The sequence below is a fragment of the Stegastes partitus genome, unplaced genomic scaffold (assembly GCF_000690725.1).
Source record: "Stegastes partitus isolate 25-593 unplaced genomic scaffold, Stegastes_partitus-1.0.2 Scaffold284, whole genome shotgun sequence".
NCBI lineage: Eukaryota > Metazoa > Chordata > Actinopteri > Pomacentridae > Stegastes > Stegastes partitus.
Window position 1 is genome coordinate 58,959 of NW_007578015.1, and position 24,937 is coordinate 83,895.

The 24,937-nt window shown below is 43.5% G+C and overlaps 1 protein-coding gene across 1 annotated transcript in view; it reads right to left on the bottom strand.

The window, feature by feature from the left end:
- Positions 1 to 492: 492 nt before the first annotated feature.
- The window catches only part of LOC103357963 (microtubule-associated protein 2-like), a 70,974-nt gene continuing 46,529 nt past the window's right edge, over positions 493 to 24,937 (bottom strand). Inside the window, exons 3-15 of the mRNA XM_008282737.1 lie at positions 22,703 to 22,879; positions 21,459 to 21,533; positions 16,421 to 19,195; positions 16,024 to 16,224; positions 15,690 to 15,827; positions 14,960 to 15,015; positions 12,412 to 12,529; positions 10,435 to 10,745; positions 5,317 to 5,409; positions 4,693 to 4,785; positions 4,102 to 4,183; positions 2,359 to 2,471; positions 493 to 2,253 (exon numbers count right to left, since the gene is read on the bottom strand). Of these exons, the coding sequence (XP_008280959.1) occupies positions 2,044 to 2,253; positions 2,359 to 2,471; positions 4,102 to 4,183; positions 4,693 to 4,785; positions 5,317 to 5,409; positions 10,435 to 10,745; positions 12,412 to 12,529; positions 14,960 to 15,015; positions 15,690 to 15,827; positions 16,024 to 16,224; positions 16,421 to 19,195; positions 21,459 to 21,533; positions 22,703 to 22,841 (4,404 nt within the window). The 5' untranslated portion in view covers positions 22,842 to 22,879 and the 3' untranslated portion in view covers positions 493 to 2,043. The remainder of the gene's footprint in view (positions 2,254 to 2,358; positions 2,472 to 4,101; positions 4,184 to 4,692; positions 4,786 to 5,316; positions 5,410 to 10,434; positions 10,746 to 12,411; positions 12,530 to 14,959; positions 15,016 to 15,689; positions 15,828 to 16,023; positions 16,225 to 16,420; positions 19,196 to 21,458; positions 21,534 to 22,702; positions 22,880 to 24,937) is intronic.

The window sequence follows — 24,937 nt, forward strand, 5'->3', positions numbered from 1 at the left end:
TAAGCTAACAAGCTAAATACTCTTCACAAAATACAAATTTACATAAAATAACCTCACAGTTTAACCAGACTCATTTAATTAATGTCCTGTTTAATATTTACATTTACTCATAAAGCCTAATTTATTCATTTTTAACTTTACATTAAGACTTTGTCAACATAAATCAATGCAGAAAAGATGCAAATTGGTGCATAACATTTTGCCAGAATGCATGAAAATTCAGTTTGATGGTCAGATATTGACAATCCTCATTATAAAACATTAGTATATTGATTAATTCCCCTCCAGCAACACTGCAGTGATTAAAACTGCATGTCAGCAAATGAGTGATAACCTCCAGACTCCTGACATTTGCTCTCATGTTAAAAACACATTTAAAATAAAAGGACAAACAAATGAGAGATTAAAAACAGACCAAGCATGCACACATGGCAGCATATTGTACTGCAGAAATGAGTTTTCTGTGGGGAAAAAAAACAGACCAAAGCGAACCAGTTTTTATTTTCTTTATTTTTGTCGTCATCATCCTGTAGGAGCATTTGTCATCAGTACGTCTCAAACATCGGAAAGTGTGCACACATCTACATGGATCTTTTAAATACACTTACACAGGCAAAGAGGGAGGCCGGAAGAGAGGAAGCACAGAAAAACACTGGAGGGGCAAGCTGACATCAGGGCAGGAGGAAAAGAGGGGGAGGAAGGGTAGAAGAGATTCACAATGGTGAGCAGAGAATATGCTAGATCAGTTTTTTTTTTGTTTTTTTTTTTAAATGGGTTACTCCCATCTCATCGTCGTCTTTTTTTATTTTTTTTTATTTTAAAGTTTCCTGCAACGATCCAAAAAAAAACCAGCCACGTAATCCGGCTCGATCACACAAAAGGGCCACGTAGCTGCTCTCTCAAATGGAATGTTTTCATACAAAGCTTCATACTTTTTACACTTTTTTTAAAACAATCTTTGGGCCCTTTTTTAAAACCCAATCAAATAAATTGTACAACCGAGTCTTTGCAAAAAGGTGAAAGGTCGCGGGGCTTTTTTTTTTGTTGTTTGGCCCCCACTGGCCGTTTGCACTCACACTGAAAAGACTGCTCCAAATATATCTAATTTATTTATCATTTATTTGCCATGCCAGCATAACAGCATCGTTGTAACCTAATAAAACCACAGAGCTAAAAACAGAAACAGAGCAGCCGATTGGTTCGCGGGAAAAAAAGAAAAAGAAAATCTATTGGAAAGCTAGCCTTTTTAGCGCTTGACTCGACAGAACTGCAATGGTTATCCACATTTAAATGCTAATAAGCCAGAGCAGCCACAGGAAACGTACAAAACCGGAACGACTTCCACTACGGTGACATATATATTTATATATATATATTTATATATATAAAAAGAAAACAAGAGAACACAGTTTGATTCAGCACATATCAGGAAATCATAAGATTAAGAAGAAAAAAAAACCTCATGTTTGACTTGAAATGTCACATTTTAGCAGACATGCTCATCAGCCGTACGTTTGCAGGTCGACGACACGCCGTCGTATCCGTAAGACCGTCTAGCTGCTACGTCTTGCATTCAGTACCGCGTAAATTCTGAACGGACGCGTGAGTTCGCCTCGAAGTTCTAACCCTCGTGATGCCGTTATTACACACACACAGAACAAATAAAAGTCACTGTACAATCGTCAAACTGCCTTCTTCAGACAATCACTCGAACCGTTCGGCTAAAACAAACAGTCCATATTTGAAAAAACCAAAATAAAAACGGACAGCCCCCTTTGTTTTTTTTCAGGGAGGATTTTTTTGTTGTTGAAGAATTCAGTTTTTAAAAACCCACCGGAAAGGGCTGGAAGGATTGTTGACGGACGAGATGGTCAATCAACTACAACCTGTGGGGTGAAGTGTGTGTGAGTGTTGGGGGGTGATGTAGCAGTGAAAGACCTTGGGACAACACTGGATGAGTGAATGATGGGAAGAGGAGTGTGGATTTTGTTTTTCTTTTCTTTTTTTTGTTTTTTTTAATGAGTGGTATCCGAGGCAGCTAGCTCATAAGCCCTGCTTGGCCAGGGCGGCGGTGACGTCCTGGGCCAGCGTGGAGAGCTGAGGCGACTCCAGGAGGTTGATGCTGCCGGCGGAGGACAGCCGAGGAGAGGTGCCCCCCGTCTCGATGCCCGGGGAGTGGGTGACGACGATTTCCGCGCCGTGGTCCACCCGAGCTTTCGCCGATTCCCGGAAGCTCAGCTTGTGGCTCTCGATCTGGTGAGAAGACTTTTCAGGTCAGAGATGCTTCCTCCTTTTATAGATTTACACAAACAGGCAGTGACATTTGATATTTAAGTCTTTTTTTTTTGTTTGTTTTACCATCACGTTCCCCCCTCCAGGAGTGTGGCTGGTGTTGTCCAGGGAGCCGATCTTGGGTTGGGCCTTCTCTTTAAAGTCCAGCTTCACATTCTCGATGCGCACATGGCCGCCTCCTGGGAAGGCGACAGCAAGGAGGAGAAGAAAAAGAGTCAGACCCATGAGGACACACTCCCCTGAAGGATCGCTCTTCTCCATGGGCAACGCTCAGGGCAAAGAATCTCAGGACAAGAAACAGCACCAATAGCCGTTTAATACTGAACACACATGGTTGGAATGGACATAAACGAACAACACAGACAAGATATGTTCATTAGTATATAAATAAGGCGACATCAGAACAAACTTTATGCAACATATTGTTTGTTTTTATTACTTAAGGATGTAAAAATTGATAAATCGATCACATTATGGCTCAAAATCAGTAAATGCATCCATCTTTCATCTGTATTAAATCGATTTGCTTGCTTCCAGCGACATATTAAAGGACCAGTGTGTAGCGTTTAGCAGCCTCTAGTGGTGAGGTTGTGAACTGCAACATCCCTCGCCTCACAGTGCAGCAGAAGCTGGTAAAAATAGTGGTTTTTGATTTTTGCGTACACTTGGAGATGGAGACACCTTTTCCAAATAAGCTGGTTGAGCTTTTTTAGCAGTTGGCAAATAACTGGTTTTGTTTTCAGCTTTGTTTACATCTTCTGACAGCACTAATTTATTTGCTCAAAAGCAACTAATAAAAAGCTTGAGTTGCATTTTCTTTTTAAAAATTTTTTTCCACAACATTTCAAAAGTTCACATTTTCTTGATAATTATCTGGAAACACAGCAAGTTCTGAGCTATTCTAGTAGCACGCTAGTTAGATTAAATTAGATTAGACAGAACTTTATCGATCTCTTTGGTAGGGTGCCTCAGGGAAATTGTTGTTATAGCAACAGAAACACTGCTTCCTCAGTTGTTGCAAAGGACTCATTCTGAGGCAAGAAAAGCACAATTGTGACCCATCTGCACGAGGGAGGGAGGGATGGAGGGATGGATGGATGGATGGATGGATGGATGGATGGATGGATGGATGGATGGATGGATGGCATGTTGCGACCACCTGACGCAAATCCCAGGACAGGATTGGCTGGTCATGACAATCTTGTGCACAAGTGATTTCCGCGACTTCTGTCTGGTGTTACCGCTCATGCACGCTGACGGTATTTGACAGCGATATGGAGCATAATATTATATGTACACAACATAAATGGACCGATCTCAGTAATAAACCCAAAATCAATATTTTCTCATGCATAATTCAGGCTTTATGTCGGATGTAGCCCAAGGAGCAATCCCGCTGATTTCGTGCAGATGGGTCACAATCCTTATGTAACACAAACGTACACATAATTCTGAACATTATTTTCCATTTCTGCTGACAGATGCCTCTAAATCACCCCGACTGGACGAGGCAGATGGCTGCCCTCCCTGAGCCTGGTTCTGTTGGAGGTTTTTTTTGTTTTGGTTCCTTCCCATCGCCGTCTGCTTGCTCATAGGAAATCCAAAGGTCATTTTGAATTATTGGGTTCTCTGTTCTTTGTTTACATTTCTAAAGGTCTTCATCTTACAATGTGAGGTGCTATGAGGTGACAGTTGTGAAGTGGCGCTGTGTTAATAAAATTGAATTCAACTAGTGTTGCACTGTGAGCTAAAAACCAGCTTTTTCCAAGAGAATCCTTCAAAAGTCTGGTAAAACAATCTGTACAGTACCTGGTCTGTGACGGATGTTGGACATGGAGCCACATTTGGCGGTGACGTGGCTCAAGTCGATCTTCTTGGTCTGGATTTGGACCTGTGGGCGGCAGCACAGTGCACAAATTAGCTCCTGTTTACTCGAATAAAAAAGATGAAAATGATTTGATCTTGAAGGGATGTAAGCTACAAAGTCAGAAACATGAAATGGGGTGAAGAGAGCTGGAGGAAATGGACGACACAACATGAATCTGTGGACGAAGGCAGTCGATCGACGCCGCTTCAGAGCCACAGAGATGCTGATGCCAGGTCCCTGGAGAGAGGTTAACATGGAAGCGACCGCAGACAACACGGGCGCTACGTGACGCTACAGGGAGCAGGTGCTTCAATTAAACTTTATTGTGCGTGATGTGAATGAGTGCAACAATAAGCTGTAAAGGGATGTTTCTGTTGGGAATGTGACACACTCTGCAGAGAAGCTGTGCGCTAGTCGAGTGTGTGTTTATGGTGCGAATGCATGTAGGCGCAAAATTAAAGATGAAAACACTCCAGTCAACACACACCAGTGATGAAAGATGGAGAATTGAATTTTCTGCAAAGTCAACTCACGTGTCCCCCGCCTGCTGTGTGCTGGATTTTGTCCAGGGAGCCACATTTAGACTGAACGTGGCTAAAGTCCAGCTTAACACTTGGGATCATGACCTGGGAATGACAGATTGTTGTTTTCTTTTTTACACAAAGCAAACAGTGAAGAGGTCTCAGACTGGAGAGAGAAGTGCGGGGTTTGGAAATGTGGCCCCGTCTCCTCCTCCCTTTAAAAAATAATCCTGTAAAAGCGTCCCAATTTTACACCCGTGACCTATCGAGCCTGTGAGCGCTCTCTTTTTTTAACACTACAGCACTAGAGTCAGATCACAGAAAACAAACTACTGATGGAGTTTATGCAGCGATAAAGGCTCTTCTAGTGCTGTAATCCATCCACGATTTGAACTACAACACAATAAATAAATGATAACACCGTTTAAACTGTAAGTGGCAGAATAACAATACTCCTTTACTGACAAATACGTGGATGCATTGGGAAGAAAACGTCTTCTTTGGCTTGCCTGAAACAAGCCGATGGCAGACAAACACATGGGTAGACAGATGGACAAAGTAGCACGGCGGAGCGCTAACAAAAAGCCCCGGCTGGAAAGAGAAAGATAGAAGAAAGAGAGAAAAAGGCGTACATACATTGCCTCCTTTGGGCGAGTGCTTCAGATTATCCTTGGAGCCGCACTTTGACTGAACATGACTGAAGTCCAGCTTCTCGGTTAAAATGTGAACCTAAAATAAAATCGCATAACAAAAGAAAGCAAAAAAAAAAAAAACACTATATGTGCCTCGGTTACAAAAGTCAAAAGTGTGCAATGAGGGATCAATGTGTGCTCACATGCATTTACGGTTAACATGTGTTTAAGCTTTTCTTCGTGCAGACCTGTGGAGCTCTGAGGGTCGGGGGCGGGGCTACTGTGTCCATGCTAAGCTAGCACTTTTACACTTTGCTGTAGAGGTTTGGGGGAAAAGAGGTCACACAATGCAGCTTGTGGTTCGCAATTTAGCTGCACGTTTTTAAAGATTTTCACCAATTTAAACATTATTATTATTAGTGGACGTTTTGCTAACAGTGTTGGGGATTTCCATGAAGGGTCACTTGCTAGCTAACTTAATCGGTGGCATATTTATCTGCGTATGTTGATTTGTTTACGAGCATCCTAAAAAAACAACTGGAAACTCGTGGTAATCCTGCGCATACCACTCTGCTGCCACCTAATGGGTAATTCATATAATTCATTTTTAAAAGAATTACCGTAATTTTCGGACTATAAGCCGCTTCTTTTTTTCACACGCTTTGAACACGGCGGCTTAACCAATGACAGAGAGACTGAGGAAGTGTGTGACAAAGTCATTCTGTTCAATTCCGACGCTGAAGAAGACGACTTTAGTGGTTTTAGTGCGCAAGAGGAAGATGAAGATAGCAATCAGTGACTTTTCCTGGTAGGCGACTGTAGTTTTTATTTTCTTAACCAGCCGTGTTACAGGCTCTGTTCAGAAAAAAGCATTTGTGTATGCTAGCGGAATGTATTTAATTAAAAGTTTAAAAAATCTGTAAATATCTCATGTTGGAACGTAGACACCTGCAGTTTATATATGTACAATTTTTTTTCTTCTTTTTAAAGCTAGTGGGTGCAGCTTATATTCAGGTGCGCTCATAGTCCGGAAATTACGGTACATGCTTTAATCAATGGAGCCTTCATGAAGTCCTATTTTCTCCAGGAAACCTGTGCAGGAATATCCACATTGGCACAGGGCTACAGCAGCATCTTTAACCAGCTACTATCCCATAAAAAGTGCAAATTCCAAGACTTTTAGAAACATCTACGAAAGCCTTATGTGTATTTCCGATGCAGTATGAACAGAACCAACTGTCCAGTATTTAAAGTATGCAATGGCTGCAGAAAGCATTAACTCACCATCAGGAGGAAAATCATTACCTCCAAGAGTGGCACCAGTTGATGCCAGACTGTCGAACTACATCTCATTTTAAAAACTTTCTTGTGCTAAAGATAGCGTTTTATCTCCCCGTAATCAAAACACAGTTAAGAAAAAGTCCACATCAGATGGCTAATTTCTGTATTTACTTTCAGCGTCACTGAAAAGAAGCATTTAAAATGATTTATGCAATAATTTTCTCTCTCTGGAAAGCTCATGCTAATCGCTGGCTGCTAACACCATTTCCCCTGAATCTCTACACTGGAGGTAAAAAGTGCAAAGTTAGCACAACACCCACATTAACAGGAAACACGCCTGGTTCATAGAACTCTTTTTTAGAAATGTCCAATTTCCCTTTTGATACAGGACACACGGAGAAAGTGCAGGAACCCCAAACAACCAATAGGAGCAGCGATGAAGATCCCTCACTGGCTTCCCACCTGTAAACAGCTGTGGTGGAAACAGGCGGCAGGAATTGAGCCTGAGGGCAGGTGCGAGGGGAAAAACACATCCTTGGGTTCTCTTATGTAGACACACTTAAGTTTAGGTTATTAGGATACGGCTCAGAGCTGCTCTGGAGGCAGAAACATCCTCAGAGGCCAAGTTAAAGCTCAACGGAAGAAGCTCATGAGGTCACTGAGGTGGTAATGACAAGTCTAGAGCTGCAAATTGAAAAGAAAAAACGTGTCAATAGGGTCAAATTGGGGGGAAAAAACCCATAAAGACAGGGATATATTAAGAAATATGATTATTATGCGATATTCGAGTCAGTAAAATGATGTAATTAACGTTCAGAAAATGGGGTTTAACACGACCAATGAGAGTGTTTCTGCCTTGTGCACCTTTTTGTGCTGTTTGTAAAATAAAAATCTGAAGAAAAAGGTGTTCTTCAAATGGCCAAAGTGAAGGATTAGAGGTAAAGGAGGGACGTGAGGTAGGGGGATCAGGGAAAACAACATCCACGACAGCCTCCATCTCTGGTTAACGACCTGGATTCATCCTTTCACCTGCACACGTGGACACAAACGTTGTTCTGATGCTTGTTTTTGGTTATTTTATGCTCCTACACTGTTTGATTCCTTCTAGTAGTGGAGCAGCACAGACAGCTGCAAGGTCAAATCAATGACAAAGCACATGAACGGTCTCATCCAACTACAGCGTGCTGTGTTTTTATTTTTAAATTTGACCAGGAGGTGAAACATTTATTCGACAGGCGACAAAAATAGACTGGCGACTATTTTAATAATTAACCAAAAACACCTAAATTCACTGCTTCCAGCTGCTAAAATGTGAATATTTGCCATCTTCCCCCCTCTTGTATGATATTAAACTTAATATATTTGGATTTTTAAAAAAATACTGACCGTCAAAATAAGCTCCATGAATATTTCAAATATTTTTCACAATTTTATAGCATTTTATGGACTAAACAATAAGCTGATAAATGCAGAAAAATACGTGACAGATATTAATAATAAAAATATAATTTAAACGATTAGTGGCAGCCCCATATTATGCACTGTACAGAAGCTTGATTTAAATATTTTAAAAGACTTGGCAGAGAAAATTAGCACAACAACGGAATATTTAAAGCTGCAACTAATGGTTATTTTCATTATTGATTAATGTGGCAATTATTTTATTTGTCAATCAGTTAAATAATTTGCATGCAAAATCCAAAAAATAACAGAAAAATGTGCAAATTTTCACATTTGAGCAGCTGGAAACATCAAATATTTGGCACTGGCATGACTCGCACAATCAACTGAAAGATAAAAACGATAAACTCGTCGATTAATTGGGGAGTATTTGCAGCTGTGAGCAGAATTTTGCCCCAAAAAAGTCGAATTTTGTGCACAAAAAATGCGTTTTTGGATGTTGAATCTAACATAACAAGACAAGAATGAGGCCTAAAAAGTGAAACTAACTATGAAAAGTCATTTTAAAATATATTTATTTTCCTGAATGCCAAATCTCCATGTGCGTCACCCGGCTTCATTAAAGCTTTCTGCCCTCGTGCTCCCCAAAGAGGAGAAGGGAGCCGGTGAATTTACTCGCCCCCGTCCTCCATACATCACCGGGGTTAATGAAAAGTCTCACCTCCGCAACACTGCGGGAACATTAGGACCGTGCGTTGCCTTGGTAATGTGATTAAGAATTCACACGCTATTCGTCATCTGTTGAGAGATGAGAGGACTCTTGTGTGCATCATCCTAGCACTCTTCTTCTTTTTGTACTTTTCTGTGAGGATATTTAGTCTCAGTTAAGATATAACTCCTCAAACTGCTTTTGCTGTCTTCTGCTTAAATTTTTCATCCTCAACCTGCTAAAGCCGGCTCCTGTTGGGGACAAAAACCTAAAAATATAAAAGAAAAAGGAATTCTGCCCGCTTGTAATTATCTATACCCAGAGCCAGAGGGGAGAACCCGACGTGACGAAAGCAGCTCCGCAGGGCACAAGACTCTGAAGAAGCTCCTTCAACGGGGGAGAAATTTGGGAGGAAGAAAAATAAAAAAGGTAAGGAGAAGGAAGACGGTCAGGGGAAGAGGCCGGAGGCAGGCGATGACGCTTCACCCACACTGACGGAGATGACAGCAGACAGGGGAGAGGGCAGAGGACAGTCGGGAGGAAGCAGACGCACAGTGACGGCACGGCAGAGGTTTCCAGGCAGTGAGTGAGAGTGAACATATGAGGAGAGAGGTTTCAGCAGTTTGTGACATTTTCTACCGCTCAGAGGGAGACCAAGGAGGAGAGGAAGAGACATGTTTAAAAGCTGCTTTTACAGAAGCTGATGTTCCGACTTTGCAAAGCAGATCTACGAGGAGCAACGTCAGGCGACGGAGCTTGGAAGCTAAATCAGGCCGGCTGAAGACGCTCGGAGCAGAAATCAAACACACGTTTTCTGATCTTTAACTGCACATTGTATGAATAGTGACGGATTTACACGTAGCACAGCTCAAATAGTTCATTTTTTAAATTTGTCAAGTCTGTTTTTTGAATACAGCACGTTTTAAACATTGCTATCTCGGCTTAAAGATTAAATATTGGATTTAGTGTTATTTATGGTGTGATTTTACCTCAGTAATTTACATATCAGAGAATAAAACTGTAAAAAAATAATCTTAAGGCTGAGACCCTACAGTACCAAAACTTATCTGACTTGTGTAATAATCCAGCTAAGAGCCTTCTGTATTATTAATTAAACTAATTTAAGTATTTGGGCTCAGACCCTACAGCATTAATAGATTAATGTTGAACTGAAGTTGTGTAAACATACATGAAAACCCAACAAATCCAAGGATTCCATTGACAGGATCCTACTATTACCAGGCTATGTTTTTATATAAATGTTTATTTTATGTAGATTAGATGAATCAAAGAAAAATATATTAAAGAAATTATTTTATTGTAAGTTGAATGCATTAATATTATAAGTCCTGGCTGGCAGTGAGACGTAGAGAGGGGCTATAATAAAAAAATAAAACCTAATATTTAGATATTTAGGACTTACTGCCCCCATGTGGCAGAATTTGATTCCTGTTTCATGACTTTATTACTGAGAAATATTAACATAATTCCAGTTAAGTGTGTAAATCTCTCAACAGAAAGTTTTTTCTCTGTTTAATGTAAATTATGTAGACGTATGTTTACAAGATTTTCCACAAGAGCAACAAAAGCATTACTTCTTTTTTTTAATTTTAAAAACTGCCCTTTTTTCTGTTCAAATGCTCCTCATGTGTAAAAATAATTATCTTTTAAATTTCTGTTTGATTCAACACATAACTTCCTGACTATCATGTTCCAGCACTGTCCCGTTACCTGTCCGCCTTTCGGCTGATGTTTGAGGTTGGAGGTGGACCCGATCTTGGACTTTACATTCTTCAGGTCGGGCAGGGGCTGATTGAGGACCTTCAGCTGCCGCTGGGCGGAGGACGGCGACTTGGGCGGGGTCCGGATCACCGCCACCTTCTTCTCCTGGAGGACGCTGAAGGACTTGGGCGTGTGGCTGCCGGGCGTGCGTGAGCCCGGGGTGCGGCAGGAGTAGCTGGGGGGCGTGCCGGGTGTGACGGCGGAGGAGCCCGGGGTGGAGGCGCCGCTACGCACCGACCGGGAGCGGGCCGAGTCTGTACCTTAAGACACGGAGACACATTGTTGGGTCGTGAAACACGCTAAAGAACAAACAGTAAGAAAGAACTCTTCCTGGAGACAGAAACACCTCGGACACAGAGAAAAAGGCAGAGAGAGAAAACATTAGATTTGACTGTTTCATCCTTCATCTGGTTCTGATGATGATGATGATGAAGATGATGGTGAAACACAACACGCATGGAACTACGAGTGCTGCCCGCTTGGGTGTTAAATTTGTTTCCACAAAACAAACAAGCCCGGTCAAACAAGAATGTTTGACGAGGAGCACGAAAGCACACAAAGGCTTAATTAGCTGCTGGCGGCTTGTTGCCGGGTTACCGGAGCGGGACGATGTTAGTCGGCCAGGTGCTGAACAGGAAACTATTGTTATGGATCCCACCTGTTCCTCTGATGAGGCAACTGCAGGTTTGACGAAGCCAAAAACACTCAATTACACTGATGTGGGAAAGCATGGAAACTACATAAATGACATTTTTCTGATTGGATAATTAACGTTAATTAACTGTCAGTGGGCAGAAAATGGAAAACCTGGAGAATAATGGTTTTTGAGAAGAGCACATACATCAAATTAATCATTTTTTGCATATTGAAACTTAAGATTTTAAGACTTTGTCGAAATCTGCAGACGCTCTTCAGAAAAATGAAACTAATGGATGATGCTCACTTCAATGCAGTCCTTATCTTGGAGCTACGAAAAATCAAAACACTGTCTACTAATAACCAGAAGGGGTGTACCACGAGGCAAGTTTGACTTAGCCAGGATTAGTTGGAGTAAGCCTGGCTTAACAAAACCTGAAACTCAAATCAGAGATAATCATGAATGTGGTTGTTCAGTTTTCTCTATCAGGCTGTATATACGCCTTAAGGGGGTGTTTAATATGTGAGTTCACCACATGAAATGGATCGACTGGATGCCACCAGCTTTAGCCAAGAGGGACAGGCTATAAGGAGCTATTAAACTTCATCCAGTTAACCATGAGCCTGCTGAGGCACATTTAGGGCTCAAACTGCCACATGATGAAGGAGATCACATTCGTTTCTGGCCAAATCTAAGTGAAATGAATGCTGCAGATTTAACATTTTCTGTGATAAATGTCAAGCAAAATGGACTCGTCAATACCAGCAATGTAAAACTGACTTGACAGCAAATTAGCATTAAAATATATTCATGCATTTTCTGCATCACCTGTAAGTTTGCAAACATAACGTCTTCCTTCTATATCGCTCAAGGTAAATTATCAGTGGAAAGGTGGCGCTTCTTACAGCTGATTTACGCCTCAAACTCTGACTCCAACCTCCTGCAGCATGTTAGCTGTGCATCAACCAGTTTCAGGCGCAGCACGTCTCGCTAAACCGTTCATCTCACTTCGTGGTACACCCCCTCTGAATGACGGCTCTAACAGCAGCTACCAGGTGCTCTACCTGCCATACTAGGGGCTCTTCCGGACCTGCCCTCCGCTCTGGACTCGGTTCGGATCGCTTCGAGGAGGGAGAAGGAAAGAGGACAAGGAGGTAAAAATAAAAGGGAGGAGCAGTGAGGCGAAGGGTAAAGAAAAGCGGCAAGGCAGGAGGTGGAGAGTGGCAGGAGTTTAATAAAATAATTGAGGAGTCATTAGTAAAAGTGGAAGGTTGAGCGTGTCGTCTTACAGGTTGGCCTGGAGGGGGTGCTGTTGTCGTCCTGCTCAGCAGCAGGGATGTGGCGCGTCAGAGACTTGGCCGGCCGAGGGAGGGACGACCTCTTCTCCGGGCTGCGGTACGCTCTCTCCTGAATCAACACACACAAACAGATCAGCGTCAACACAAAGCTCAGCCACGTGGTCGCAGCTACCTTCACCTTCCCTGCTTTCACTTTACCTTCTCTGCCCATTTGCTGGGCAGAGGAGACGGGCGGGAGCACGCGGAGGAGGGGCGCAAGTCGCAGAGCTCCGCCTCCACGAGGGGGCTCCGTTTGAGGCTACAGGCAGAGCCGGGCCGGGGGGGCTGGTGGCCGGACCCCCGACGCTGCACTGCCATCTTTAACAGAACGGCCCTGGTGGGGCTCTGGACCCCCGACAGGAGGATGGAAGGCATGCAGGACAGATGGGAGGCATGCAGGACGGAAAGCAGAGGTGACAAACAGATGGAGAGATGAAGAAGTGAGAAAGCTCTGGAGTGGAAACGGACGGTGTGTGTTGGGGGGTGAAGGAGAAACACATGGCACAAACGGGAATGTTGTCCGACTCTTATTTTGTCTAAACTCGAGGTTTTTAATGTTGTAGATAAAGTGTCAAAAAAATAAATGATTCATGTCATCTTTGTTAAAAAACATCACACCGTTCATCAGAAAACAGAATGAATCATCAGCTTATGTGTGATCCTGAAGCGACTCATCTGTTTCATCGCACGACAGAATCTAAGCTCGAAAGTGTGATATTTAATAAAAAATCACTTTTTATTCAACATGTGTTGCTTAAAAATCTGCCCAGATTTTTACAGAACCAGATTCTGTAAAAAATTATATAAAAATAAAACTTCTGTGCGAGGACAAGTTAAAAAAAAAAATTAATTTAAGTAGTAACTATCTATAGCAGGCTGTTTTTTCTTACTATTTGTTGACATTTGTTGTACATGTTGATTCTATTTTTTCCCACTTTTTCTACAATATAAAAATTTTAAATAATAAAATAAAAAAGTAAATATTTTCCATATATATTTTTAGCAAAAAAAAAATGCTTTTAAAAAATTAAAATGTATGACTTTCCAAGACTGCACTTTTTTTTTTGTCTAGCTGTGGTTGTGTTGCTTCCACAGAGGGACACAACTCTATATTGCAGTAAAAAATTAACCTACAGTGAGCAAAAATGTGGCAAAAACACCCAGAAACTGCTCGTAAATCAGAGTTAATGTCAATTATAAAGTAAGACACCAACATGCACACTATTATTATTAGCTCTGAGAGTCGACAATACGATGAATTAGTGGGACAGATTTTGTTTTTCTTTTATATATAAAAGAAATAAAACACAAAGGGAAGCAGAGTATTTGACAATGGAGGAGAAAAAGATGTTTGAAATGAAATGTTCTGCTTTTTTCACATCAAAACACAGAATTTGCCTGAAATTATTTGAATGAAGCCCTTTGTCACTGCTCATTCCACTGGTCTACACCCATTCTGGAGTTTTTGAGCTGATTTGCAAAGTGCTGAATCCAAATATGACATTGATTTTGCTCAATGAGGACAAATTTTCAATTTGATGAAACATGTAATTTACCTTTACAAATGTTTACGCTCATCAACTTTTGGATCATTTAGCTTATGGAAAGGGTTAGAAAATGAAAATCTGATTTCATATGAGAAACACTAAAATAAATCAATCGCTAATATCAAAAAATGTAATCGATTAAGTGGCAAATTGATTTTTTTTTATCGAGTTGGCATAAAAACCTGACCTGGTACAGAAAGCAGATGCATCTTTTGGATTCAGCGTTGCAAAAAATGTCCTAAATCAGTTTAAAAAATCCTAGACATCTTCAAAAAAAACAAAAAGAGTGTTTTCCTAATGCACCAACAAATGGCCGCTGTCGTTTGTTTGTCTGTACTCACGGGTTTTCTCTGTCGAGACTGACACAAGCACAGAGGCAGGCATGCAAGACAAAAACGATTACGCACAGAGACAGAAGTAAAATAAAGACAACACAGACATGCAAGAAATGGAAAAAATGAGAGAAGGTTGACATGCAAAGCCACCCAATGACGTAACACAGAGAGCTGTATTGCGAAAGTCACCAAGACACCTGCTTGCAACCTAAAATGATGCAGCTAAATTCCCTGATGTGATTGTGTGTGAGATAATCAGTGAAGAAGCACGTCATCCCTCATCCCCTGTGACAAATGCAACAAATGACTGTACTAAACAGCATTTAGATTTAATTGCCGTCACAGCGTGTCTTCCACCTCTAAATCAGGATGATACATGTGGTTTCATGTCACCGGTATTGGCTGATAAAGTTCCACTACGGGAGAGACCTTCTGTTGTTGTTAGCAATCAGGTGGAAGAAATACGTGCATATATCAGCATCATATCTTAATATCTGATCGTAATGTGAAATTAATATGCCAAAAAATGTAATGCATTAAGTGCAAAATTTCCCGTTGGTAGCAAATAAAATGCAAAAAAAGTGCCAGTAAGTCGTTGCATGTGTTGATAGTACTTACAGTGGTCCTCTCCCTGGACTGGTGGGCCACACTGAGGGGCTGATGGTGCTCCATACCTGCAAGCCAAACAGAGTCACGCTGTCATACCAATGTACACCAGCAGGAGGCGACATCTCCACAAACATGCACATCCATGAAAAGACAGTCCAAAAGTCAACAGTGTTGGCTTCCAACAGTAGACACGCCCTTAGATATATATACACATGGTAAGCATCACATTTAGTCACTTTACATTCATGGAGCTTTTCACACAAGTCGACCAAACACACTCCTTCAACATGCGGCCATTTTCCAGCAAACACAAGTGAAAACAAGGTTAAAGGAATGAAATCTGCTTTTTCACTTGGTAGCCATCAGTCACATCAACCGACAGCATCACTGAGCAGAAACACAAACATGAGGATGAAGCCAAGCAAGAGTCATTTTTGACAAATGAGAGAGAGAGAGGGGAAAAAAACATAAAAAATGACCAGACATGATATTTTGAAATATGGATCAGTAGCACATGATGTTTGCCAGCTACACCGCACCTGCTTGATTCCTCATTGAGCCATCAATAGAGAGAGAGCTAAATCACCACATCCTTCATTACCATCGACTGTATTGTTTCACCTTTGATAGATTTTTTCCAGTTGAATTAAGTACTGGGTAACACAGCCGCTATGTTGGGGCTAAAATTTGGTTGCACTCTCTCTCTATCCACGGCACCGATTCCCGGTGAAGTGTTCACCTGTGGCCTTGCGTCTAGCAGAGCCGTGAAGCACAGCGGGCCTAGGATGTCTGGCCGCCACTTTGGCTACGCTCTTTCGAGACGGAGAGCGACTTTGGAGGGCTGACACCTTATTCTGGTCAGCCCTCCTCAAACCAACTGCAGTAGCAGAGAGGAGAGACAGGATTATACCAACATGCAAACCTCGGTTAAGTCTACTTCAGGCAGGTAAATCTGTAACATCAAGTTTCGTGAGACATTACAATCGAAACATTAAGAAAATGTAAGTGCTTTACATAAGATTTTGTGTCAGACTAAATACAAAAAAAATACTTCTTGAATACAGGATTGGAACCTTTTTTCTTCTTCATCTCCTCTCTTGGCGGATGGTGGCTCGGTACTTTGCGGGACACTTTACAATCAGTGGTACCGGGGTGGCCCCTTCCTCTGCCAGGCCCCCGTTTAGCGGGTCTGTCCACCACCACTGGTGTGCTGGTAGAACTCTGGGTGTGAGGAAGGGCTTCGATTTGCTCGGTCATGATACTTTTGTCATCATCTGCAGTGGAGAGGGATCAAAAAAGGGACTGTACTCCACACTCTTAGCTAGCTTGGGGCTAGCTTAGCACAAAAGCAATGAACTAGAGACAAGCTAGCGTCTGATATACACATATTAAAGTGGTTAAATATACATCAGAGGTCTTAAACAAGAATTTTACAAGTAATTTCTTTACAAATTTTACAATTCTGGGTACCTTGTGACTCCATCCAGCCACTGTCTGTATCAAGGATCGACGCGTCCATGGTGGTTTCGTCGTTGGCTGCCTGACTGGTCTCGCATAGAACATCAGAGGTCTCGTCCACCTCCTGAACACTCTTACTGTCCTCCTCCCCCATCCTCTCAATCCCCCCATCTTCTTTTTCCAACAGTTTCTTCTCCTCCTCTTTCTCATCAGAACCAACTTTTTCCCCTTCCTCCTCCCTCGTTTGGTCTTGCTTCACCCCTTCATGCTCCTCTTTCTCCTCCTCCATCTTATCTAAGTCCTCTTCACTTTTATCCACTCCCACCTCCTCCTCCCGGCTTCCTTCCTCTGCTTGCTGTGGCGGGTCATGATCAGAGCACGGAGACAAATGCGAACTGTCTGTTGCTGGTTCCCCATCATCACTGTTTTGGGCACTATGACTCCAATCATCTGCTCCAGACTTGGGATCGTCATCCAACAGCTGATCACCTAACATCAGCCTCACCGGCTCTTTCTTTGGCTCTTCCTTCGTAACTAGACTCTCTGCTTGACCCGTCTTGACGGGCGGAGACTCTTCAGCTTCTTCCATTACCTCTTGAGGCTCTTCGGCGATCTCGATGTCATCCTCTTCCTCTGCTTCTTCCTCGACTTGTGCTTGAGGTATGATGATGATTGGAGAGGATATCTGTAGCTTTGGTGAGCATTTTGCTGGAGTCACTTCCTGAATGTGGATTTGGGTGTCTTTCCCATCTAAAGGTTTTTCTGTGCTTAAATCCTGTGCAGCATTTGAGGTATCTCGCCTTTCTATTTCTTCCAATCTTGCAGGTGTCCCATGCTCACTCTTCTCGTCATCTTCTTTTGTGCTGTCTCCTAAACACGATGCTGAAGGTTCATCACTTCTTTCTTCAGATTCTTTCTTCTCAGGTTTCAGCACTTCATGGTCCAACTCAGGCTGTTTATTTTCAGCCCTCTCCGACTCCGACTTGTTCTCTGCTTTCACCTCTGCTAAGACATCTTTTATTTCCGTCTCTCCAGTGAATTGGGTTTCTGAGGGTGTATCACCTGGAGATTTGGGGGTGCAGGGAGTCAGGGGAGTCAGGGGAGTCTTGCTTCCAGTTTCTGAAGGATTGAAAGTAAAGGAGTTGTCTGGTGGAATGGGAGAAGCCTCTCTTGAGGGGTCTTTTTCAATGTCTACCTCAGGGATTGCCTGGATCTTTAGGTCCCCAGGCAGGCCCGTCTCCAAACGAAACTCAGTCAGTCGGTCTTTTGAACCAGTCATTGGGATTCTAAGACGATCCGGTTTTATTCCACTTGGCACAGCTTTTTCAAGAATCAGGCTAGACTTTAATGGTGGATCTTTCTTTTCCACTATTTTTGGAGGGCTTTCAGGCACAATTCCTTTGAGACCTTGTTGCTGCAGTCCTTTGTGAACACCTTCAACTTCTGTGGACTCAACTTCTTCCTCCACTTCACCCTCCATAGAAGGGAAACGCTGGTGTGGAGAGTCCCCAGGACTGGGAACATCAGCAGGAGAAGGCATAGGCCCCGAGTACTCGCTGAAGACACAATAGCCAGCTTCCTCCGACTGGCTTTCTCTTGCCACTCCTCTTGAGGTTTGATCTGCCAATGCAAGCTTCTCCAAAGAACTCCCCACCAGAGCCGATACATTGGCAGGTACTGATTTCCGTCTCGTGTCGATCTCCCTCTTCTCAAGTGACAGACGAGGCAGCGCTCCAGCCAAGTCCAACATCTCAGAGAGGCTTTCTGATCGTTCAAAATCAGGTGTGTGCTTATCAGAAGGTGAGGGTGCTTCTGCCTCCGTTGTGGGGGTATCTTCAGGTTGTGCAGTAGTCGTTGGGGTAATGGAGACGGCTGGAGGAAACTGAGGTGTCTGGCTCTCCACAGATGGAGTCGAAGGATAAACCTCAGATTCATCAAAGCTTCCACTGATTGGACACAAGCTCGCGGAGAAGGTGCTCGACTTCTCCGCCGTTGCTGTCTGTCCCGCTGAAGACCCAACAGCAATGTTCAGCGAGAGGCTTCTTTGTTCTAAAGACATTTTACCAGATGTTCGAAGTTTTTCCTCCTGTGGTTCCTCCAGCTTTTGAGCAACGCTCTCATTTTCTCCACTTAGCGTTGCCTCTGCTGCTGTGCTGAGTTCATAATAGCTCTGGGTTTGTGGTGACTCCTCTTCTTGGCTTTTGGAGAATGTCTCGAAGTAGGTTTTCGATCGTGATTCGTGTTCTACAAAAATATCCGAAGTGGTTTTTGACTGTGTGCCAGGCTCAGGACTTGACTTCGCTGTTTCTTGCCTCTGGTCTGCGTTCTGAATGTTAGTCACTGGTGTCTCATGCAACCTGACATCACCGCCTTTATCTTCCTTATTTATCGCCTCGACTGCTCCCGTTTGTCCCTTGCTCTCATTTATAGGGGCTCCTGATTCACTCGGTAACATAATTTCCGCTTCGCCCCCTGCCTGAAGATGCGATAAGTCCTCTGCTCGTAAAGCTTCTTTTGCCTCCGAAAGCATTTGGTCCTCAGCAGCCTCTTCTTGTGCATCCTTTCTGTCTTGATTAGCCTGCTCAGTTGAGGAAGTGTCGGAAAGATCTTTCACAGAGGGAAGGGGAGGTTCACTCGAGGCAACTTCTTCTCCTTCAGGTGTTGCTCTTTCGGCAGCCACCTGTGTCTCATGTAGCGGCGACATGTGAGGCTCATCTTCTTTCATAGCAGACTCACAAGATTCCTGACTGATACTCTCTTCTGGCTGGGCTGTGAGTTTGAAGGATACTGTACAACTTTGGGCTGAGTCACATTAGCTAAAAGCTTTGCTTGCAGCATCCACAAAAGCTAGCCAATACAGTCAAGCCGAGGCCTTCTGCACATAGATACAGTAGCTCTCCATCAAGCAAAACACACAGCACAGTGTATTTTGTGGCAGGCCACAACAGCACAGGGGGGGTTTCACAGCACCTAAAATAGCGTGCAGAACTGGAATGAAGGAATGAGTTGCATGATGTTAGGTGACAAGAAAAAAAATGGTACACCAATATATTGAATTCCTATTGCAATACACATTGGCAAAAAATGGTCAACCTGATGACAAAGAAAGATTATCAATGTACTCATGGTGCTTCTGCTGCTAGTGTGGCTTACTGTGGATATGAATGAATCTTTATAGAGCTTAAAGAAAAATGTGTAAGTAAAATTTATTCGGGGTGTACGCTTTATTAAACCTCGATAAGGTTGATGATACATGTCCAATGAGGGTGAGTTTTAATGCCCAAAGTGTGTTCTTAGTAACAATAGGAAAACATAATTATCCTTTGCATCGGGATGAAATGAAAACAACACTGAAACTCGAAGCAAGTGATATACAACAGACTTAAAATACATTCAGGACGAGTTTGTGAAGCACCCATAACAGGTGGGCGTTCTCAGAAACGGCTCCTTCACACACAATATTCCAGCAAAAACCCACATGAAAAAATATACAGACAACTAATTCTAGCAACACTTACATCTACAGTGCTTGACAGTTCAGACGGTGGTATTTGCATTTGCAATGTAGCTGGCAATACAAAAGTGCAGAAATGATCAACTGCGATGTGGTTGATCAGGCGTTCGAATGTCGCTCCGATGAAAAGCGAATGGTCATGTTTTGCATGAAAAAGCACAAAATCAAAATGCTATGTCACATCGTTTTGCACATGACAGCTTCAGGTACTGAAGCAGAAGCTTAAGGGTTTCAAGAGCAACAAAGCTGCAGGAAGGTTGGCAGCGAAGCCTGAGTTGCATTACAATTTATAAACCAAGAGCAGGAAGTCTGTGTACCCATTAACAGAGCACAATGGGGTTCATGCAAAATAGGGCAGACTCAGGCTCACTCAGAAAGAGAAAAAGGTGCACATTGCTCACACACACCTCACACAAAACCCCACAAAACCACACACACACACACCTTTTTGTGACGGGCTGTGTTCACCTTGATGGCTTCCTCCATTGAGAGCCTCAGGTGTCTGGGCTTGCTGGCAGCCCAAAGCCTGGGGCTCTGCTAAATAATCTGTCTGTTCTAAGAGCGAGTCTCCTGGCTGCTCATATGCCACTTCCTCCTGGTAAGTGCCGGGCTCCTCTGGAGCCTCCTCCTCATCTTGCAGTTGACTGACAACCTCTACTTTATCATCTTTGGGCAGGGAAGGGAGACACATAGATGAGACATGGAGGGCTTTTGCATGGGTTACAAGATGCTTTCAGCTCTGATGGAGATGCATGGGATGCAATCAGCACACCTTCTAGCCTGGTCTTTGTGGATAAATATTTAACAACATAAATACATATATAGAAGTTTGTACATTACACATATGAGTAGTTATAGCATCTTACTGCAGTTGTAAACAACACATCTTTAAGCCTGAATAAAACATGTATGCTCCATCTGTGCATTCAGATCAGATTCTATTCAACAAATGTCAGTTTAATGTCTCGGAATTTGTTCTGTCTATAAATGTCGGCATTAAATAGGAAACATGCAGAGAGACTAAATAATTCTACACTTCTGTGATTGCATGCCACATGCTCAGAGAGAAATGATTAGAAAGCAGCGTCCTTTGTGATGAAGAGCTGAAAGTCAATCGGTGATTCACTAATGGATACACAAAATGAGCCGAGGAACAACAGAGGAGTTGCTGTGAGGGCTGAAGCAGACTTAATGAAATGAAGGGCTCCGGTGGCAGGTTATGTACTTTTGCCTGAGGGGAGGGAACGGTGTTTGTGTTGGCCGGTCTTTGTGTCCGCTATGTGTTAAGACGACTAATACTGAAGGCATTTAAGGGGACAGGACAGTGGCACATGCTGCAGATTTCTTAAGAGGTGACATGACGATCATGCAAAGTGACGAGAACCAGGAAATGAAAGGAGAAAGAGGAGGCTGCCGTGTCTCGAAACCCTCAGTGTGATTTGGCGTCTTTGCTTTTAAGAGACATTTGTGCCACTCTCACCACCATTCACACCGTCATCCTGGATGGTCTCGCTTTTAAAGTGTGTGTAGGTGTACCTTGTGCCACGGGCCCAATCTGCTCAGCGGATGGAGAGGGGGGAGGGGAGGGAGGCAAATTGGCTGAGTCATCCACTGCGAAGGGAGAAAGAGAAAGAAAGAGAGAGAGAGAGAGAGAGACACACCGGGAAGACAAGACGTGGATGGGAGGAAGGAAATGAAAAACTAATAACTCTGCTGACCTTATCTCTGTTTGTGTGGTCTCCCTTTCAAATCACAGCTTTTGTGTTTCTTTGATGAGTCGTGGACGCAGAGGACAGAAGCTCCTCCACGATTTGATTAGAACGGCCCGAGAGCAGCGACTTACCTCAGAATTATTTATTCAGGAGTTTATTTATAAAGGAGAAAACATCGAGCTGCGTCCGACACGCTGGTTTCTGACACCAGTAATGGGCATTATGATGGCGTAGAAATGTCAAAAAAACAAAACTGAGCCTTCTATAGTGAAGGATTCACTATAGATGCAGCCAAAAAAAGCCCAAAACTCACAATTTCCATTCAATTCCCCATTTTTATAAAGCTTTGATGCCCTCTTGTTTGATTTTTTGAGATTATATTTGAAAGAAAACGCCTTTGCAGACTTCTTTTTGCACACATTTTACTCCGGTGGTCCCCGTTTGCTGTGTCAATAAAGCTTCTACTTCCAAAACAATCTCCTCGATCACACTTTCAAGCTTGGACCAATCGCTTTGTATCAAATATTAATTACTACCCATTCAAATGTTCCCGATTCTGACAAGATCATATGGCAGTTTATGTAATTAGTCAGATTTAATTACTTTTAGCCAGCCACATTAGCATAATTTAAAGCCTGGAGGGTTATTATATACTCGGTGCCAAAAGCAAAACCCTCAAAAACAAGCATGTGTCTGAATGTCAAACAGCAAAATAAACCTTCATTCAAAAAGTCAACCAGCTTTCTGGTCAACTTCCAGAAAGGCCCAAAAGCCTTCTGTCCACACATGTGAGCGGTCAACGCCACCAGAGACCCACAGCTGCGTCTTTAGGGACCGCCGGTTTGCCCTTCTGCCTTTGTCCACACAGCAGCTGGCTCGTGTTCAGCGCTCATTCAAATGTGAAACAGTTTGATCCGTCCAAGTGCCTTGAGGGGATTGATCGCCCTTGCCCGGCACCGTGGAACCAATCACAACGCCGCGGACCCCCCCCATCTGTCGGTCGACTCGTGTCAATCGATGCCATCGACACGCCGCTCATGCACGCCAACCCGCCACCACGTTGCCTACCTGTCGTCCCGGGGTGCGCGGCCGCCCCGCCGTGGTATCCGTTCTCCCTGTAGGCAGAGCTGTAGGCGGAGTAGCCGTTCTCGCCGTTCTCCTGGCCGTTCGAGGCCCAGTGCTCGTCTGGCTGCCGACCGTCTGCCATGCTGGGAAACCGGGGAGGGGACGGGTCACCTGTTGTGTCTGGAAAGAGATGAGAAACAGAACGGGCAGAGATGATGGAGTCATACACAGCAATAAAGAGGGAGTCCTGCATGGTGGAAGCTCACAGAGGAGCCACTAGAGGGCGCACGGTGCCACATTGTTCGTCTACCGGCTTCAGCCAACTGGCCTTTGTCTCAGCATCCACGTGCTGAGACTGGAGGGGGAGAGACCGACAAAATCTATCCGTGTCCCATCGGTCATGATTCATTGTTTTACAGTGCATTCGACGCACCACCTGCTGCAGTCATTGTGAGCTCGCTTGGATGAAAATATTAACCAAATGGAATCAGCGTCAACCACAATAAACAAACGTGGGTAATTAGTGGAGAGCATCAAAACAATGCGTAATTATAAAAATGTGTTCCACCGTGCCGCAGAAAGCTCAATAAAAAAAAAAAAACAGATGAACACACCCTTCATATCCCCTCACCGCAGATGAGGAGGCTGTTACCGTGGCAACTGGAACAGGTCTTGTGGGGGTCCGGCAGATGGGTTTGCCCCCATCCAGACGTACGAGTGCGACGCGTGGCGGACAATTAGCTCCCACTACGAGCGCAACAAGCTCTTCAGCACCAATTATAAAGACAAAAAGGTTCGAGCAAAGTGTCGACATTCTAATCAAGCACGTACCCTCATAAAAGCAGCGTTTTCTCTTCATGGAGGAAACACATAAATGTTGGTTTTCAAACACTAGCAGGGGGCCCTCCCATGGCTGGCAGCCCAAACAGGGTCATTACAATCATGCAGCTGCAGCTAATTTCATCATAACAAATTATCAGCGGTTCTTTCTCATCCGTCCGTCTCATTTCCTCCTTTCTCCTGAGCCTTTCTGTCCTAACCTCCTAAGCCTTTTCTGATTCATCTTTTCATATTCCTCTGCTGCCGAGACGCGAGAGAGGTCAGTTGTCTCGCCTAACTCTCAGCAATAAAGCAAAAATTTTCCTCTGTGCAAAATGGTATCGCCCCTTTCTCATTTCCTTTCTCATCCCTCTTTCCATCTCTTCAGAAAGAAAGGAAAAGCCTGCCTCCCCTCCTTCCCTGCAGCGCTGCATGACGACAGGCGATCGGGGCTAATGTCTGCTGCAGTGCGAGGATGTGGAGATCAGAGGAGAGGGAGGAAGAAGAGGAGGAGGAGGAGGAAGACCTACTGACACTCAGAGATACTGGGCCAAACTGTCTGAGACTGAAAAATCTCAGCCCAGGGCTCCGTCACAGGGGCGAGGCGAGTCCCAGCTGTTGCTAAGGAAGAAAACTGGTGCGCCACATTGTTGCTGATGCTGGTGTAGAATTGCATTGACCTGCTTTTCGGCTGCTGTTTTGGCAACATCGCGCCGCGCTTGTCCTTTCAAAGGATGCCGGCAACCTCGGCCGCTTACATAAAGCTGTTTTTATTTCATACAAAGGCACTAAATTACTGAGACAGCTCACCTTTTAACTTAAAGGCGTGTATCGGCATGCCCAGGGGTACCCAGGTCCAAACACCTCTTTCATTACATCCTAAGAAGTACTGACTTTTTAATTAGTAGCTTAAGTAGCTTAAGGAAAACTGGTAGAATCGGTGCTACGTTAGAGTAATCGTACCCAAATGACCCTCGTGAGTCAAGCTGTTGGCAATTACGCAACCAGTTTAGAGCCACACTGACCTCCTTTTTCTGTTTTACTACTGTTTAGCAGCATCGCTTTACTGCTTAATGAAATGACATTCACATCACCAGACAGTCTGGTCTCACCTGTGGACCAGGTGTCCTTAAGGTAACCTCAATTTGGTTCCTCAGCACCACCTGCCATTTTCAAAATGTGTCCGTTTGAACTGATTATAAACTTGATGTCATTTGATATTAAAGTTATATAAAAGTCGATAGTCGTACAAAACAGTTTTCAAAACAGAAGTTAGACGTTTCAACCATTTACCCAGAAAGGTTAGCGACTAGAACCTTTCATTCTTGATTCTTCGGCAGCTATTTTAACAGCTTTGAGCAGTTTTTGGCTGTTTAACATTTTCTTTAAGCTATTTCAACAGTATATACACACTATGAT